Source organism: Pelodiscus sinensis, chromosome 20 (assembly GCF_049634645.1).
Source record: "Pelodiscus sinensis isolate JC-2024 chromosome 20, ASM4963464v1, whole genome shotgun sequence".
In the NCBI taxonomy this organism is placed as follows: domain Eukaryota; kingdom Metazoa; phylum Chordata; order Testudines; family Trionychidae; genus Pelodiscus; species Pelodiscus sinensis.
In genome coordinates this window covers 29,293,003-29,311,280 of record NC_134730.1, presented here as the reverse complement: position 1 = coordinate 29,311,280, position 18,278 = coordinate 29,293,003, and the positions used below count along the sequence as shown (strand labels likewise).

Sequence of the window (18,278 nt, the reverse complement as noted above, 5' to 3'; positions counted from 1 at the left end):
GGAGGCCACGGGACGGGAGTCTGAGAGGGGCTCGGAGGGGCATGTTTCTCGTCTTGCTGGAGGGCCCGGAGCAGGGGCCGTGCCCCTAAACACCGGCCACTCCCAGCCCCCGGGCCTGACGGGCAGCGTGTGCATCAGAGACCCAGCAGCTCAGAGAGGGTCTCCGCGCTGCTCGCTCCCAGCTCGCCGGCCCGCAAACAGCCCAGAGACCGGCCTGGCTGTGAGTGTCGGGCTGTGGAACCAGGAGCAGGCCGTGGCCGGGTGCCGTGGGCGAGAGACGCCGGGCCTTTCCAAGGCCCAAAGGATCAAGCCCCCCCCGTGTCGCTGCGCGCCGGGCCAGCGGGCTCAGGCTCACTCACTTAAATGCTTTCAGGCAGGGCTCCGGGATGTGCTCCTTATCGTACTTCTTCAGGGAATCCAGGAAAGAGTCGACTTTCCCCATCATGATTTTCGCCGCCTTCCAGCTTTTGTCCTTGGGGATCTTGCCCCCGGGGGCCGTGAGGATCATCACAGCTGCCGTGACATTGACCACGGCCTCGGGGGGCGAGCCGAACGACTTCAGCTCCGTCAGGTTGTTCTGCAGAGGCCGGGAGTCGGCGCAGTCACCGGTTGGGCTCCGGAGACGTGGGTCGCGGCCGGCTCTGGATCCAGCCAGGCCGTGCGTGTGCAGGAACCTCCCTGCTCCCGGCCCCGGGGGAGCTCGCCGCCCACCTTCCCCTCCCAGGCCGTAGCGCTGGGGCGCGGGAGCGCTGCATCCCTCACTGACGCCTGCGGGGCCCCCCCACACCCTGCCCCACCAGGAGGCAAAGCAGGGCGGCCGTTCCCTCCCCACGCAGGCAGGTACTGACCTTATTGAGCGTGTCCAGAGCCTCCTGTGCTGCTTGCAAAGCGGGTTCTGCCTTGGCCAGGTCAGTCTCACAGGCTCTTTGCTTCTCTGTCACGTTCTGCGGGAGGCGACGCGGGAGTGAATGGGGGCGGCGCATCCCCCGGCGTGGCCTGGCTCCGGAGCGGGGAGCACTGGGGCCTTGTGCTGCCCCTGCCCGAGCCGGCTGCAGGGCACACGCCTGCTCTCTGCCGGTGCCCGTGGCGAGGGACGGGGCCGAGGGGTTCATGCGCGGGGCAGAGGGAACTGTTGAGCTGAATGGCGGCTTATTCAACGAGGCGCTTGCCCGTCTCCCCCAGCACTGCCCTGTGTGGCACAACCCCCTGCCGCCTGCAAAGCCGCTGCCCTCCCCTCTGCCTCCGCTCACGGCGCAGGCCCCAATAAAAACAACCTCAACGACGCCTCCTGGGGCGGCAGCCTGGCCCGTGGCGAAGCCCAGGTAACAGGGCTCCTGTTCCTGTCCCGCCCCCCTCACTGCCACCCCTCAGACAGGGCCCGGGGCAGGGCCTGGCCGCAGGAAAGGGGTCGCTCTCCCTGGGGTGAGCTGCAAGGGCCGGGCGAGCCAGGGGCCCCCGGCGCACAGAGCTCGTTACTGAGCCCCAGCCCTGGGCAAGGCGGCTCTGCCTCTCCAGCCGTCCCGGCCCCGCCCGTGCCCCACCCCTTCCCCGGTAGGCTGGGAACTTACCGTGTTAATGACCTGGACCTTCAGCTCCTCCTCGTCGGCAATGGCCTTCTCCTTGCTCACCTTCTCCGTCTCCACCCCCACCACCTGGATCAGCTTGTCCGCGTCCTCGTTCTTCTGCTTCAGCTCCAGCTCTTGCAGAGCCAGCTTGGCCTTCAGGTCCGCGACCTGCACAGAGCGCAGCCGACACGGGAAGAGGCGGCCCCGGGTCCAGCGGGTACCTGGCATGGCCAGCGGCACCCGGCAGCCAGGGGACCACGGCTCGGCTCCACCAAAGCCACCGCTCCCCTGGCTGGGACAGTCCTTGTGCCACAGGTGCCCCTGGCGGAAGGGGGCCCGGTGACCCACCCGAGAACGAAAGGAGCGGGTGGGGCGTGCAGTGGGGCGGGACAGGGCTGGCTCCCAGCTGTGGCCTCCCTGCCCCTTTGCTGGAACTGACCCTGGCCTCCGCCCAGGCCGGGGAAGGAGGCTGCGCAGGCGGCCCAGCCCTCGGGGGGGAGGGTGTCGCGGGGCGCAGGTACCTGGGACGCGGTGCTCTGCAGCTTCATTAAGCCGTTCTCCAGCCTGTCGATTTTTGCGATGAGCTCTCTCCTCTTCTTCGTGAGCAGGTTCTGGTAGAGTTTGATCTGCTCCAGAAAGGTCTTGGGGGTTGTGTAGTTGTAGCGTCGCTCGGTGGCCAGGTAGACTTTGGACATCTCGTTTACCGTTTTGTGGACATAGGACATAAACTGGCTGATGGAGACCTTGACTTCCGGCTGCAGTAGGGCCCGAGCATGCGATCAGTTCCCCCTCCCTGCAGACGCTCAGCGAGCCCGAACGCGGCAGATACTCGGCGAGGCAGAAGCCCCAGCTCGCCCCTGCCCATGGACAGGCAGAAGGACCCAGGGAAACGGGGCAGGATGCCAGAGCGAATCGTATCCAGCCGGGCGCCCGCGGGCTCTGTGGCCAGCCTGGGCTGCACTCCACAGCCACCCTCCCGGCGCTTTGCCCCCCAGCCAGGCTGCAGCTCCCTGTCGTGGCACGAGCTCGGGAGGGATTCACGGCCCCCGATCACCTGGTGCCGAGGCCCAAGGGAAGGGCAGCCGCAAGGCTCTCCCGGGTCCCGGGTGGAGAGGGCCCAGGCGAGCGCGGACGGGCCGGGGGCTTGCTGCTCGTAGGGCTGCCGGGTGTCCGGTTCTGACCCGCACGGTCCGGTGTTGGAGCTTTGTCGGGGGGTCCACCGGCCGGTGCCCTCTGACTCCTTGGGGCTGTCGATTGGGACGCCGTGCCAGGGTGTCCCGTGTCTTGTGGAACCACCTGGCCACCCTGCTGCTCGCGGCCACCAAAGGGTCCGGCCGCCCGCGCTCGGTGCTCACCTCGATTCCCTCCGTGTCCTCCAGGAACCTGCCACTGACCGACACCAGCGCGTCTTCCGGCCACTCGTGGAACCAGTCGATGGCCGTGCAGTTGACCACGGCAGGGAATTTCCTTGCCCGCACCCGCAGCGTAGAGCCCACGGGGGAGAAGCACAGGATCACCTGGAGCAGAGCATGGGCCAAGCTGCAGGCGGGCCGGGCGTCCTGCCGCACCCGGCCCCGCTTCACGGGCTGGGCCACCTCGGAGCCCCCGGGCGCGCAGCCCCTCTGCGCTGCTGGGTGAGGCCCTGGGGCTGAGCGTAGCCCAGGGAGCCCCGCGGGCTGGGGGCTTGGGTGCCGGCCCTTGGGCCTCTCTCAGAAGCTGTTTCCAGGCATGTTCTGGGACAGGCCCTGGGAGAGGGGAGAAGGCAACGGGCCCTGGGCTCTGGGGGGGGGGGGCTATTTTCACAAGCATTCAGCACCCCCCAAGGGGCCAGATCTTTAAATACCAGCCCCCACTTGGGTGTCTGACACACTGAACTCTTTTAAAACCCATCCTACCGCTCCCCCACGGCCAGCTACCCCCCCCCCCTCCACGGCCAGCTACCCCCCCCTCCACGGCCAGCTACCCCCCCCTCCACGGCCAGCTACCCCCCCCTCCACGGCCAGCTATCTCCCCCCACTACGGCCAGCTACCCCCCCCACGGCCAGCTACCTCCTCCCCCACACACGGCCAGCTACTCCCCCCACACACAAACATACACAGCTGGCTACACCCTTCCCCCTCCACAGAGCCAGCTACCTGACACACACACACACACAGACACACACACACAGACACACGCACACACCCCGACCTTTAGCTGCCGCCTGACTTTGTCGATAAAGTATTTCCACACACACACACACACACACACACACACACACACACACACACACACACACACACACACCCCGACCTTTAGCTGCCGCCTGACTTTGTCGATAAAGTATTTCCAGCAGTTCTCCCTGGTGTCCTGCAGGCCGAGGGATTTCACTTGTGGCCGCATGGCGCCGATGATATTTTCCACTTCGTCGTCCTGGAAGAGGCCGGGGATCTCGCCGGAGGCCAGGAGATCGTTGATCAGCACCAGGAATTGCTCCTCGGCCACCTGGGAGTCGGTCATGAGGAAGACGGTGGGCGTGTTCTTCACGGCTGCTTTGATGTACTGCGAGGCCAGGTCCAGCTAGGGCCAGGGGGACATGGTCAGCCTGGCGCTGCTCCTGGCTGTCCCACGGCGAGCAGGGGGTGGGGCGGGGGCATCGCTCCGAGCCTGGAGCTGGCAGGCCGGGCGGGGCCAGGAGGGGCCAGTGCACCTGTGGGTCGGGGAAAGCCTCGGCTGGGCCATGGCGGGACTCAGCAGCCACGCCTCCGGTGCCGGCCTGCGCGAGCCCAGCCCAGGGCCAGTCTGCGGGCGGGGCGGGGCGGGTTCTGGGCCGTGTGGCCAGAGTGCCCGGTGTGTTGTGTGCACACACGTCTGACCCCACTGCCCGCACTGCGGAGCCAGACGGGCCGACCCTGCAGCGCTCTGCACATCGCGGGGATGAGCCCAGCCGCACTAGCCAGGCCCCCAGGGCTCCTCCACGCACCTGCGCTCTGCGTGGGCCGGGTGGCAGCGGTTTGCACCAGGGGAAGCGTGGTGCACGGAATCCATCCCATTGGCCAGGCAGAGAGATGGAGACGCCCACTTGTCCCCACAGCCCCGGCGGGGGCACGCAGCCTGGTGCCAGGCCATGGCTGGGCCGGGCGGCGCTAAGGGCACGTGGTGCAGCTGAGATCCCCTCGCGGGAGCAAAGGCAACGGGTGCGAGTCCCGCCCAGGCAGCTGCCGCTAAGGGCCCGGGCACTAGATAGCACTGCTGGGGCACAGAGCTCTGCACTCCGGGCAGCGCCAAGGGCTGGCTGGGGGGGAGGTATGGCGCGCTCCGGGCAGCGCCAAGGGCTGGCTGGGGGGGAGGTATGGCACGCTCCGGGCAGCGCCGAGGGCTGGCTTTGGGGGGGGGGGGAGGTATGGCACGCTCCGGGCAGCGCCAAGGGCTGGCTGGGGGGGAGGTATGGCACGCTCCGGGCAGCGCCAAGGGCTGGCTGGGGGGGAGGTATGGCACGCTCCGGGCAGCGCCGAGGGCTGGTTTTGGGGGGGGAGGTATGGCGCGCTCCGGGCAGCGCCGAGGGCTGGCTGGGGGGGAGGTATGGCGCGCTCCGGGCAGCGCCGAGGGCTGGCTGGGGGGGAGGTATGGCGCGCTCCGGGCAGCGCCAAGGGCTGGCTTTGGGGGGGGAGGTATGGCGCGCTCCGGGCAGCGCCAAGGGCTGGCTTTGGGGGGGGAGGTATGGCGCGCTCCGGGCAGCGCCAAGGGCTGGCTTTGGGGGGGGAGGTATGGCACGCTCCGGGCAGCGCCAAGGGCTGGCTTTGGGGGGGGAGGTATGGCGCGCTCCGGGCAGCGCCAAGGGCTGGCTTTGGGGGGGGAGGTATGGCGCGCTCCGGGCAGCGCCAAGGGCTGGCTTTGGGGGGGGAGGTATGGCGCGCTCCGGGCAGCGCCAAGGGCTGGCTTTGGGGGGGGGAGGTATGGCGCGCTCCGGGCAGCGCCAAGGGCTGGCTCGGGGGGAGGTATGGCGCGCTCCGGGCAGCGCCAAGGGCTGGCTGGGGGGGAGGTATGGCGCGCTCCGGGCAGCGCCAAGGGCTGGCTGGGGGGGAGGTATGGCACGCTCCGGGCAGCGCCAAGGGCTGGCTGGGGGGGAGGTATGGCGCGCTCCGGGCAGCGCCAAGGGCTGGCTGGGGGGGAGGTATGGCACGCTCCGGGCAGCGCCAAGGGCTGGCTGGGGGGGAGGTATGGCGCGCTCCGGGCAGCGCCAAGGGCTGGCTGGGGGGGAGGTATGGCACGCTCCGGGCAGCGCCGAGGGCTGGCTTTGGGGGGGGGGAGGTATGGCACGCTCCGGGCAGCGCCAAGGGCTGGCTGGGGGGGAGGTATGGCACGCTCCGGGCAGCGCCAAGGGCTGGCTGGGGGGGAGGTATGGCACGCTCCGGGCAGCGCCGAGGGCTGGTTTTGGGGGGGGAGGTATGGCGCGCTCCGGGCAGCGCCGAGGGCTGGCTGGGGGGGAGGTATGGCGCGCTCCGGGCAGCGCCGAGGGCTGGCTGGGGGGGAGGTATGGCACGCTCCGGGCAGCGCCAAGGGCTGGCTTTGGGGGGGGAGGTATGGCGCGCTCCGGGCAGCGCCAAGGGCTGGCTTTGGGGGGGGAGGTATGGCGCGCTCCGGGCAGCGCCAAGGGCTGGCTTTGGGGGGGGAGGTATGGCACGCTCCGGGCAGCGCCAAGGGCTGGCTTTGGGGGGGGAGGTATGGCGCGCTCCGGGCAGCGCCAAGGGCTGGCTTTGGGGGGGGAGGTATGGCGCGCTCCGGGCAGCGCCAAGGGCTGGCTTTGGGGGGGGAGGTATGGCGCGCTCCGGGCAGCGCCAAGGGCTGGCTTTGGGGGGGGGAGGTATGGCGCGCTCCGGGCAGCGCCAAGGGCTGGCTCGGGGGGAGGTATGGCGCGCTCCGGGCAGCGCCAAGGGCTGGCTGGGGGGGAGGTATGGCGCGCTCCGGGCAGCGCCAAGGGCTGGCTGGGGGGGAGGTATGGCACGCTCCGGGCAGCGCCGAGGGCTGGCTGGGGGGGGAGGTATGGCGCGCTCCGGGCAGCGCCAAGGGCTGGCTGGGGGGGGAAGTATGGCATGCTCCGGGCAGCGCCAAGGGCTGGCTTTGGGGGGGGGGAGGTATGGCGCGCTCCGGGCAGCGCCAAGGGCTGGCTGGGGGGGGAGGTATGGCACGCTCCGGGCAGCGCCAAGGGCTGGCTGGGGGGGAGGTATGGCACGCTCCGGGCAGCGCCAAGGGCTGGCTGGGGGGGAGGTATGGCGCGCTCCGGGCAGCGCCAAGGGCTGGCTGGGGGGGGAGGTATGGCACGCTCCGGGCAGCGCCGAGGGCTGGCTTTGGGGGGGGGGAGGTATGGCGCGCTCCGGGCAGCGCCAAGGGCTGGCTGTGGGGGAGGTATGGCACGCTCCGGGCAGCGCCAAGGGCTGGCTGGGGGGGGAGGTATGGCGCGCTCCGGGCAGCGCCAAGGGCTGGCTGTGGGGGAGGTATGGCGCGCTCCGGGCAGCGCCAAGGGCTGGCTGGGGGGGAGGTATGGCACGCTCCGGGCAGCGCCAAGGGCTGGCTGGGGGGGAGGTATGGCGCGCTCCGGGCAGCGCCGAGAGCTGGCTGGGGGGGAGGTATGGCACGCTCCGGGCAGCGCCGAGGGCTGGCTTTGGGGGGGGGGAGGTATGGCGCGCTCCGGGCAGCGCCAAGGGCTGGCTGGGGGGGAGGTATGGCGCGCTCCGGGCAGCGCCAAGAGCTGGCTGGGGGGGAGGTATGGCACGCTCCGGGCAGCGCCAAGGGCTGGCTTTGGGGGGGGAGGTATGGCGCGCTCCGGGCAGCGCCGAGGGCTGGCTGGGGGGGAGGTATGGCGCGCTCCGGGCAGCGCCGAGGGCTGGCTTTGGGGGGGAGGTATGGCGCGCTCCGGGCAGCGCCAAGAGCTGGCTGGGGGGGAGGTATGGCACGCTCCGGGCAGCGCCGAGGGCTGGCTTTGGGGGGGAGGTATGGCACGCTCCGGGCAGCACCGAGGGCTGGCTGGGGGGGAGGTATGGCGCGCTCCGGGCAGCACCGAGGGCTGGCTTTGGGGGGGGGGGAGGTATGGCGCGCTCCGGGCAGCGCCAAGGGCTGGTTTTGGGGGGGGAGGTATGGCGCGCTCCGGGCAGCGCCAAGGGCTGGCTGGGGGGGAGGTATGGCGCGCTCCGGGCAGCGCCAAGGGCTGGCTGTGGGGGAGGTATGGCGCGCTCCGGGCAGCGCCGAGGGCTGGCTTTGGGGGGGAGGTATGGCGCGCTCCGGGCAGCGCCGAGGGCTGGTTTTGGGGGGGAGGTATGGCGCGCTCCGGGCAGCGCCGAGGGCTGGCTGGGGGGGAGGTATGGCGCGCTCCGGGCAGCGCCAAGGGCTGGCTGGGGGGGAGGTATGGCGCGCTCCGGGCAGCGCCAAGGGCTGGCTGGGGGGGAGGTATGGCGCGCTCCGGGCAGCGCCAAGGGCTGGCTTTGGGGGGGAGGTATGGCATGCTCCGGGCAGCGCCAAGGGCTGGCTTTGGGGGGGGAGGTATGGCATGCTCCGGGCAGCGCCAAGGGCTGGCTTTGGGGGGGGAGATATGGCGCGCTCCGGGCAGCGCCGAGGGCTGGCTGGGGGGGAGGTATGGCGCGCTCCGGGCAGCGCCGAGGGCTGGCTTTGGGGGGGGAGGTATGGCATGCTCCGGGCAGCGCCGAGGGCTGGCTTTGGGGGGGAGGTATGGCATGCTCCGGGCAGTGCCGAGGGCTGGCTTTGGGGGGGGAGGTATGGCACGCTCCGGGCAGCGCCGAGGGCTGGCTTTGGGGGGGGAGGTATGGCGCGCTCCGGGCAGCGCCGAGGGCTGGCTGGGGGGGAGGTATGGCGCGCTCCGGGCAGCGCCAAGGGCTGGCTTTAGGGGGGAGGTATGGCATGCTCCGGGCAGCGCCAAGGGCTGGCTTTGGGGGGGGAGGTATGGCGCGCTCCGGGCAGCGCCAAGGGCTGGCTGGGGGGGAGGTATGGCGCGCTCCGGGCAGCGCCGAGGGCTGGCTGGGGGGGAGGTATGGCGCGCTCCGGGCAGCGCCAAGGGCTGGCTTTAGGGGGGAGGTATGGCATGCTCCGGGCAGCACCAAGGGCTGGCTTTGGGGGGGGAGGTATGGCGCGCTCCGGGCAGCGCCAAGGGCTGGCTGGGGGGGAGGTATGGCGCGCTCCGGGCAGCGCCAAGGGCTGGCTGGGGGGGAGGTATGGCGCGCTCCGGGCAGCCTGGCACCGCACTTGGATGCCCACGTGGAACCCGGGCCGGGCCGTACCTCGCAGAAGCTAAACCCTCCCTATTCCACCGGCTGGCGGAGTCCCATCTTGCTGCAGACAGGAGTCGGGGGCCCCAACGCACCGTCCCACCCCGAGCCTGGCAGCCCCATTGCTGGCACTAGCATAGAGCCCTGCCTGGTTGCGGACGCGCTCGCTGGCGACAACGTTGCTGCATCAGTGTCGTGACCCACCGCCCTGAGTGCGCTGCAGTGGCCCCCTCCCATCTGGCCAGGGCTCTGGGCCGCCCGCTCCGCCCCGGCCCCATGCCCGTCCAAAGCCCGCATCTCTCCTAACAGCCACCGCTGCCGTGCTGCCCAGCGTGGCCCACGGGCTGTGGCCAGGCTGGGCCTATCACTGGCCCCTCCCAGGCTCTGTCGGTCCTGTTGCGGGTCTCAGAGCCGGAACCCTGCCCAGAGCACAAAGGAACGATACATCCGACCGGAGAGCGGGAGGCCCGTGTAGCCGTCGGATTGATGCAAGGCGCTGGCCTGGCAGGCTGCTAGCCCCATGAGCCTGCACTCTGTGCGGAGCAGATCGGCTTCCCCCAGCCGGGGGCAGGCCGGCCCGTGCTCACCTTGAGGTCTGGAATTCCATAGCCTTTCTTCAGCGTGATCTGAAACACGTCCAGCGCGCTGATGTAGGCGGCCAGCCGGGACAGGCTTTGCTTTCCGCTGCCTCCCACGCCCACCAGCAAGGCGTTCCCGCGGGGGGACTCCAAGATCCGATTAATGCGGCAGATGTGAGACACGGCGTCTTCGAACAGCACCTGGGTGGAGCACACGGGAGAGGCCGTTCCTGGCCTGAGCCACCACAAGCACTGGCACCATGCCCTGCCAGGCAACTCGGCCACAGGGCCCGGCCAGACATCTCAGCCACAGGGCCCGGACAGGCAACCCGGCCACACGGCCCAGCCAGACATCTCGGCCACAGGGCCCGGCCAGGCAACCCGGCCACAGGGCCCGGCCAGGCAACCCGGCCACACGGCCCGGCCAGGCAACCCGGCCACACGGCCCACGGAGCTTGTGCAACAGGAGGGACAAGCCGAACTCTGTCTCGCTGCGCTCCCGGCCCGGCTCACCAGGCTCATGACGGCGTTGACCTCGTTGTACGAGTCCAGAGCCTCCACCAGCAGCTTGTTCAGGTTCTGCGAGTCGGCCACAGGGAGGTACTTGGGCTCACCAATGCCCTGGGCAAAGTGGCAGTAGATGTTGGGCTTGGCAAACAGCAGGCCCTCGCCCAGCTCCTGGAGAGAGAGGCAGAAAACGACGCTCGTCCCTAGTGACCGGCCGCTTCCCCCTTCCCGTCTGCGTCTGCCGCCCAAACTCTGTCGCCCCTCCAGCCAGCCCCACAGCGGAATGTCTCCCTCCACCTGGGAGCGTTTCGAGGGTGGGGCCTCCTCTTGCTGCCGGCTGGGGTGCGCCTGGCGCAGAGCCCTGCAGATGGGGGAGGCTCTCCGTGGGCACGGGGTGGCCTGCACACACTCGGCTGCAGGATCAGGCCGTCCGCCACACCGGCTCTCCCAGCCACGGCTGCTTCCGCCACTGACCCCTCTCCGCCCCATGCCCAGCCAGCCACTCACCCAGCAACACGGCCCAGGCGGTCACCTCCGGCTCCTGGCCCCGCTGCAACCCGCCACTTGGGCTGAGGCCGTGTCCTGGCCTCCCACGTCCCCCCGCCCCGAACTGGACACAGACCGGTCAAGAGAAATGGTCGCTGGGAGCCGTACGCCGGGCTGCCCTGCCCTGCCCTGCCCTGCCCTGCCCTGCAGTGCTGGAATGGAACAGACGGGCATCTCTGCCCAGGCCAGCAGGGGCCGGGCGCCCATTTGCGGTGGCCAAGGGTGGCTCAGAAGATAGCCCTGGCCGAGCTCGCTTTTACCCGCCATGGGAAGCCCGTCACAGCCAGCTGGGGCTCAGCCAGAGCCACACTCCCCGCGAACGCGACAACCAGCACTTACGCCGTTTTGAGATGACTCCAGTTCCCACCCTGAAAATCAGACTAGGGCCAGCTCGAGGCAGAAGGTGCATCTCGGCAAGTGGGTCTCAGCTGGTACTAACTCCCAAGCCGCTGGGAGTGCAAGCGTGACCCTCTGAGCCCGGCTCTGGGAGCAGCTCGGAGTCAGACGCTCTTAGTGCGTGCAAGCGGCTTACGTCAAAGTACTTTTTACAGGTCGCGGCGAGGACTCGGCCGAAGCTTTCTTTGTCTTTCTCGTCGATGAGTTTGTCTCCATAGACTCGCTCAGCTTCGTGGAGCCAGAGCCGGACCAGGTCAAGCGGCGTCTTCAGGCATTCAGCCGTGGAGAACAGCAGTCCCTGCAACACACAAACCCTTCAGTCCCCAGCGCTGGAGGAAGCTAATGGCAGAGACGCAGGGAGGGAGAAGGAAGAGCCAGGCCAACCCAACGCGCTCTACCTGGAAGATGTTCGAGAGGTCCCGGAGGTTGAACACGTAGTGGAACTTGATGGCCGTAGGCAGGAAGGAAGATGTAATTTTCTGGTGTAAGGCTGTTTATGGGGAAACACACGGCCGGTGAGAGCAGCTGGGTGCACCGAGCACGCACGGCAAAGGGGGGATATTTTTCTTCAAACAAGGCTCGCGCTTTTCCCCCTCTCCAGTTACTTGCTGCACAATTCCCACGTCCGCTCAGACCTAACTACAGAACCGGGTCTGGTGGAACTTTGAAATAAACTCTCTTTTCTCGGGGCCAGGCTGCCTTGGGCCAGGCTGCGAGACGGAGGAGGTGGTGAGGACGCGGAGCACTGGCTGAATTACAGCCACTGCCCACAGGGAGCCGCAAGGCAGGAAGAGGTTCTTGTCGCCAGTCTGTGTGAGAGAACCGAGGCAGAACCAGAATGAAACCAGATCCTTTCCAAGAGGGTTGGACCCTTCCCAGCGCTGGCCAGGGGCTTTGAAACGTGTGCGACGCCAGGGGCTCCCCGTCGGATGCTGCGCTTTGTACAGGAAGGTTGTTTAAAACGAGGGTTTACCTGGCGTTGCTCAGGTCCTCATGGGGGCTCAGGGCAGGGGGGGGGCACAGGAATCAGGGCAGGGGGTGGGGGACTCAGGCCTGGGGGCTCTGGGCAGGGGCAGGGAGGCCTGGGGGGGGGCGGTTTCACTGGTGCGGGTGGCGCTGCTCCAGCCACGGTGGCTCCCTGGGACTGCAGGGCCTGGCCCCAGCTGGCAGCTTCTCTGGGACAGCTGGAAATGCACTGGCCAGCCTGGCGGGGGGAGGGCTTTCCTGGCAGCTCCTTGTGAGGGGGAGGGTTTGGGGGCAGGGAAGCCACTTACCCATGGTTGGTGGCCAGCAACAGAGAGAGCCCTGGTCACTCTCTTACTGGTGCGACTGCCCCCTGCTGCCACTGCACGATACCTGTCCCCTGGTCACTGACCCCCCTTCCGTGTGCGGAGAAGCAATCCCATTCCAGGCACAGCCCCTTGTCCTGGCACAGCCCGGCCTGGCTTTGAGTTGGGAGAAGGGAAAGCTGCCTGCCAGGTGCGGGGGCCTGGCGCTGACCGGTTGGGGGAGCTCTTGGACAAGTGGTCTGACGGACAGCCAGACGGACTCACAGACAAGATGCTCAGCACTCTGGACGTGGATTCTCTCATTTCATTTATTTACAAACTTTGTTTCACGGCTACTCGTCCTGCTGCCAGTCCAAGGAGAGCAGCACGAAGACGGTGGCCAAGATTCCCCGAATGTGGGGCTCTACAGCTGAGCCCCACGTCTGTAACTAGCGGGGGCCTTGGGGCTGGGTCTCTGGGGAAAGGACTCAGCTCCCCAGCCCATAAGGCAGCAGCCAGTGGGAGCCCCCAGACCAGTGTTTCTTACATTTTTTTTATGGGAAACAAAAACAAACAAAGGGTTGGGGGAAGTTATTGAGAAAAAAGGGTTGCCTGCCCCTTTAAGGGTGGCCATTTTGAATTCTGTTCTCTGCGGCACACGGCGTGAGAAACGCCGGCCCAGGCCCTGTGACCGGGGGCCGTTCCGCTCGCTGCCCGGCTAGCCAGGAACTGTCCCCCAGATCCCGTGCATGGGGCAAAGCAGCGCCCCCTGGCCAGGGCTGGGACCCGAGTGTGGGGACGTCCCCGGGCCCCGCACCCTCCGCCGCAGTCCACTGGGACTCTCCGGCGGCAGGTAGAAGAGAAGGGTTATTGGGTCCCGGGGACACAGCGCAGCCCAGACTTGGAACCAGGAGCCGTCAGTGCAGCCATCGTAGGGATGGGGGGGAACGGGGCCAGGGCCCCTGCCCGGGCCCACAAGGCTCCCTCCTCCTTAGCCATCCAAAAAACTAACCCCCTCGCCCCCAGCAAGTGGTCCCAGCTCTCCAGGCAGCCCCAGCGTCAGGGTCCAGCACAGCCTGAGCTATTGTTGTGGACGTGCTAAGATGGGGCAGCCCGGGGCAGCCTCCCCTCAGTGAGGGCCAGACCCACCATTCCCATCCCCTCCCAGACAGCAGTGCAGTGCCCAGGGAAACTGAGGCACACACCCAGCGTTACACCAGAACAGCACAGGGCAGGAGGAATCACACACCACACAAGAACGTGACCAGAGGGAACACAACCCCCCTGCGCCTCCCCACCGGCCCCCTGCAGGCCAGGGGCTCAGTGTCGCTTGAGCTGTCGGCCTCGGGGGGCAGCCCCGGCACTGGGCACGTGCAGGAGAGGGCTGAGTGCAGGCGGCGGGGAATCCTGCAGCCGTCGGCCACGTGCTTTGGCCACGGCACGTGGGGTTCTCGAGCGCTCAGCGCTGCCGGCACGTCAGAGGCAGAACTGCCGTGGGCCGTGCTCAAAATCCCACCCTCCCAGCTGGCCGGGGGCCCACGCCCGAGGCTGCGCAGGGGTGCCGGAGGGGCTGGGTTGACATCGCTCGTGGGCCCAGCACGCCGCTTGCAGCCCCTGGGGCCGCGCTCACTGCTCACCCAGCACGCCGGAGATCAGTGGGGACAGGATCTTCTGGACCAGCACGGAGACGTTGCGGATGGCCATGTGCTGCGCCAGGATGGTGCTGTAGATGGTCACCAGCGCGTCCTGGCCAGGAAAGCTCACGGCAAAGACGCAGAAGTGGCGCTGGAACAAAGGCACGTCCACGCCAGCGCGTCAGGCCGGGGGAGGAGGCACGTCAGAGCCCCATGTCCCCCGGGCAGGGCACAGAGCCGGGACGCAGCCACCCCGGCCGAGACACACCCGCCTGCCCTGGTTGGGCTGCCTGGTCCACTCGCGGCGCCGGGCCGTACCTGGAGTCTGGAGTCGATGGTAAAGGAGCCGGATGTAGGGTTCATGCAGGCCACGTACTGGCAGTTGTGAATATCCTTTAGCGTCAGCTTGATCCGGTCATACCTAGCCAGAGGGGATACAGATGGGGCCGCGCCTAGATGCTCTGCGGCCTCGCATGAACCGGGCCCCACCTCACTGCCCCACACACTGATCCCTCCCAGCCCCCCGCCCTGGGGAGGCTGCAGCCCCACACGCTGCCCAGGAAACGCCATTTCCTGCTTCTCACAGACACACAGCGCAGGGCAGGTCCCGGCAGGGCACAGCGGCTCTGCCACGGCAGCGGTCTGGTGGGAGAAGCCTCTGTGATGTAGTGCGGGGGGGGGGGCTGTCTACTCTAATGGCCCCAGGCCCACTCTGTTGAGCATTCACTGGGTGCCATGTGGGCTGGGGGTGACCCCTACGGCCTGCGTCTGTAGCACTGCCTGGGGGGGCCCTCAGCCCCATGTCACGTAGACCGTGGCCCAACGGTTCTCACCTGGCAGGGGAAGGGGTCTGGACAAAGGAAGGGGGTGGCCTGGGGCGGGGGCGGGGGGAAGCATATGAACCAGTCTAGGGGACACACTGTCAGCCTGTCCTCTCACGCCTGCACCAGTCCCAGGCTCGGCTGGATCCCGGAGCAGCACTAACCCGCTATTCCACTGGCTGGCGGAGTCACATCTTGCTGAGGACGGGGGGGGGGGGGGCGAGGTGCAGGGTGGGGGGGTCCCTGACGTGCCGTCACAGCCTCCCACTGACACGTGCTGTCTGCACCAGGGTAGCGCAAGAGGCTGGGTTTGCCATGCCCGGTGCACACCAATGCCAGGCTTTCAGGGGAGCCCTGGCCAGGGGGATGGACCCACTGCTCCCTACCGCTGGGCAGCTGGGCTCGCTCCTGGCAAGGCTGGGCTGCCCTGCTCCCTCGAGATCTCGTGCTCCAGAACCGCTTGGAGACGGGCCCGTCTCTTTGGGCAGGTACAATGTGCTGACCTCGGACTCAGAAGCCCTAGTGCCAATCCTTGCTCTGCCACAGATGACCCATGTGACCTCAGTCAACTCCCTCAATCTCTCTGTGCCTCTGGCCCCATCTGGCCAGTGGGGATAATGGCAGTGTTGGCTTCAAGTCGTCACTGTCAAGTCTCAAGTCGCGTCTCGAGGCCCTAAAGGCACTTTCGCGTCAAGTCCCAAGTCAAGTCTCAAGTCTTAATTTAAAAATGTCCCGTCACTTTTGTCCAAGCCATCAATAGCGACATTTTCAGACAATTGTTTCACCAAGTCGATTTAACAAAATTAGCAAGTCTCACGTCGAGTCGCAAGTCACAAACGAACCCGAGTCGCATCTCAAGTCGAGTCACCTTGGCGACTTATGTCGGACTCGAGTTCCAGTCGTGGGACTCGAGTCAACAACTCTGGAAATGGGGAGGGTAACTACACCAGAGATTACTGGCTCTCAGCCCTCCGGTGACGGGGGCCAGGCACTCCTCAGACAGCCACACCGACCCCGTCATCGCTGCAGGGTAATCTGAGCAAGCGCCGGTCAGCACCGGGATGACACAGCTGAAGGGTTTAGCTATGCGCTGTACCAATCTGGCTTTTCTGTAGCCATGGTGGAAGGCCTGTGCTAGGCCTGAACCAGAGCCGCCTTCTGCAGCCAGACTGAAGAGCAGCAGCCAGTACTGTAAGGCCTGGAGTCACACTCACATTGCAGCTAAATTGCATTACCAAGTGTCACGCCAGGCTGTGAGGAGGGGACTTTGCCCTGTTGGCTCCCCACTGTCACCAGATAAAGGAACAGATCTCAGATGGGTAAAGAAAACGTAAGTCGCAGCGTTCTGTCTGGCAAGAAACCGCTTATCACTAGAGAATGTTGTGGGATCCCCAGCCTATGAGCACTGTCATCACACTTTCCTGTTGTTCGACTGTGTGATCTCTGTCTGGTTTGTGACTGTTCCTGTCTGCTGGATAATTCATTTTGCCAGGTGTAAATCAGTTAAGGTGGTGGGGTGTGCCGTAGTGGGGGTACCTTGCTGGTTGCTAGGCTTGGGCTGGGGGTGACCCCACTGGCTGCTGTCTGTACCACGGCCCAGCCGAGTAGCTGATGGGACAGGGAGGTGCCTGTTCTACCAGTTACCCCCAGGGAGAGGACCAAAGGGAGGTGGAATGCTGCCCCTGGCTGGGGGCAGGGCTGGAAGGGACGGTCTTTAGTTTCTGTCTGGGAAGCAGGGGAGAAGGAGCTAGGGAGGGGCTGGGATTGTAGGGCCCAGCCACCCCCCATCTCAAGGGGGGGCACTGAGGCCTCCTAGCCCCTGTTCCTGTAACCAGATTCCATCTGTGCTGTGCTGTATCCTGGAGAAGCAATAAACTCCCTCTGTTTTACTGGCTGGGGGAGTCTGTCCGTGCCACTACGGGGGTGCAGGAGATGGGAAAACCCCAACGCGCTGTCACACGGGGTATGATTGGTTAGGTAATTTTGTTATGATTGGTTAGTAAATTTATACTAAAATAATTGGTTAAGGTCAAGCTAAGCAGGACTCAGGCTTCATTATATAAACTGGGGTCCAAGAAGAAGACGAAAAGGAAGAGGATCGGAAGTCACAGAAGCAGAAGGAAAGAAGCAAAAGGCTGGAAGACCAAAGGAAGACAAGGAACACCGAGGAGAAGGGGGAAGACCTGGAAGAAGAATTCACCTCCGAGAGACAGCCTGAGACCAGACTGTGCCATGCAGCTAGGATCCAGAGAGACTGACCTTGCCTGGCCAACAGAGGAAGTCGCCTGTACCAGGGTTGGGGAGCATGACACTGCGTGCTTAGCACGTGTACTCTGCTTGCTTGGGAATTGTCAATAAATAGAGGGTAAGGACATTACTGTGTGAGGCTCTTTCAGTGCCTAAGATCCTGCAAAACCCGCAGGAAGTTGCGCTCTGAGCCCTAGGAATTGGGTGAGGGTGGGTGTGTAAATTCACAGGGTTGCACCCTGTGCCCTAGGAACGGGGTAAAGGTGGACGGGATAGAGAAATGTGTGCGGGTAGCAGCGCTTACCAGTGCCCGTGGTCCATGTGCTGCCTGATCAGCGTGTGCGGAGCGACTGTGCCATACTTATCCACTTCAGGCATGTTCATATCATCTATGAAGTAAATCAGCTTCTTCGTGCCTGGCGGACCAAAGTTTCTCCCCGATTTCTTCTCCAAGGGCTTTTCGAGAATAGCTGCAGGACGACAGCAATGCCGAGCTCATCACTCTGCCGCCACCGCCCCCCACGCGCTGGGCCCGCCGCCACGCCGCTTCCCGCCAGGCCTTACCCTGCAGCATGGCTGAGGTCGTGTAGAAGTTGAAGGGCACGGCCTGGACCAGGTAGTCATCAGTGTTCAGCGCCTGCAGCTTGTCTACCATCATGACCGACTTCCCTGTGCCCGCGTTCCCCACCAGCATCACAGGCCATTTCTTGGCCATCAGCAGGTCCATGAAATAGCGAATCCGGATGGTTTCTGTCGTGTGGACCACAGAAGCCTGTGGAAAAGTCACCAGTGGGACGGGATTCTCAGCAAGTTTCAACAGGCTGGGTGTGGTGACAGCTGGGGCTGCTCCAGCGTTAACCTCTCAGGTGCTGGGTTATTCCACGGGGGCTTGTTGCTGTTACAGAACTGGACACACATCAAATACAGCCCCCCAAAAGAACAGCCGGTCTGCCCGGCGTTGTGGTCAGTCCATGCCCTGGCAGGTCCCCCCCTCCCTTGCGGTTTTCAACAGGTACAAAGCCACAGGGTACGCGGAAATGTCAGAAGAACCAGGAGCATTGTCTCACGCTGCACGCCGGGGAGCTTGGGCGGGGGAGTTGGCGATCCCCCTGCAGAACGAGTCCTAACCCGAGGGGGAGCTGGCTTGCCTGTTTCTCTTTCAGATTATTTCAGATACTGGTCAGTGCTGGGGGAGGGGCCAATAAATTAGTAAGTAAAGAAAAACGAAAGAACCACGAAAGATCACGTTAGGGAATTACCTGCAAAGGGACCTCTGGGTCCAGCTCGAATGGAGGCACCTTATCGTTCCAAGGCAGGAATTTCTTACTCTCCGGGTCTATGTAATAGTCGAAGATCGTCCCTTGAGACGGAAACTTGATGGTTTTAAATTCATTCACCCACCACTTGCTGAACTCCACACGATAGTCCACGAGCTGGGGAGGGAAAAGGCGCAGCCTGG

At 66.0% G+C, this 18,278-nt stretch overlaps 1 protein-coding gene across 5 annotated transcripts in view; it reads right to left on the bottom strand.

Moving 5' to 3' along the window:
• Positions 1 to 18,278, bottom strand: part of DNAH17 (dynein axonemal heavy chain 17) — an 89,366-nt gene that overhangs the window by 18,586 nt on the left and 52,502 nt on the right. For 4 of the 5 annotated variants that reach the window (XM_075904149.1, XM_075904152.1, XM_075904150.1 and 1 more), the window contains 15 exons: positions 18,079 to 18,252; positions 17,384 to 17,591; positions 17,124 to 17,289; positions 14,070 to 14,172; positions 13,755 to 13,902; positions 11,248 to 11,339; positions 10,986 to 11,147; positions 9,914 to 10,078; positions 9,410 to 9,601; positions 3,859 to 4,125; positions 2,921 to 3,082; positions 2,087 to 2,320; positions 1,569 to 1,733; positions 849 to 944; positions 360 to 577 (listed from right to left, as the gene is read on the bottom strand). In XM_075904149.1, the coding sequence (XP_075760264.1) occupies positions 360 to 577; positions 849 to 944; positions 1,569 to 1,733; positions 2,087 to 2,320; positions 2,921 to 3,082; positions 3,859 to 4,125; positions 9,410 to 9,601; positions 9,914 to 10,078; positions 10,986 to 11,147; positions 11,248 to 11,339; positions 13,755 to 13,902; positions 14,070 to 14,172; positions 17,124 to 17,289; positions 17,384 to 17,591; positions 18,079 to 18,252 (2,552 nt within the window). Of the gene's footprint in view, positions 1 to 359; positions 578 to 848; positions 945 to 1,568; positions 1,734 to 2,086; positions 2,321 to 2,920; positions 3,083 to 3,756; positions 3,813 to 3,858; positions 4,126 to 9,409; positions 9,602 to 9,913; positions 10,079 to 10,985; positions 11,148 to 11,247; positions 11,340 to 13,754; positions 13,903 to 14,069; positions 14,173 to 17,123; positions 17,290 to 17,383; positions 17,592 to 18,078; positions 18,253 to 18,278 lie in introns of those variants that run through there. The other variant, XM_075904153.1, reaches the window with a different exon arrangement.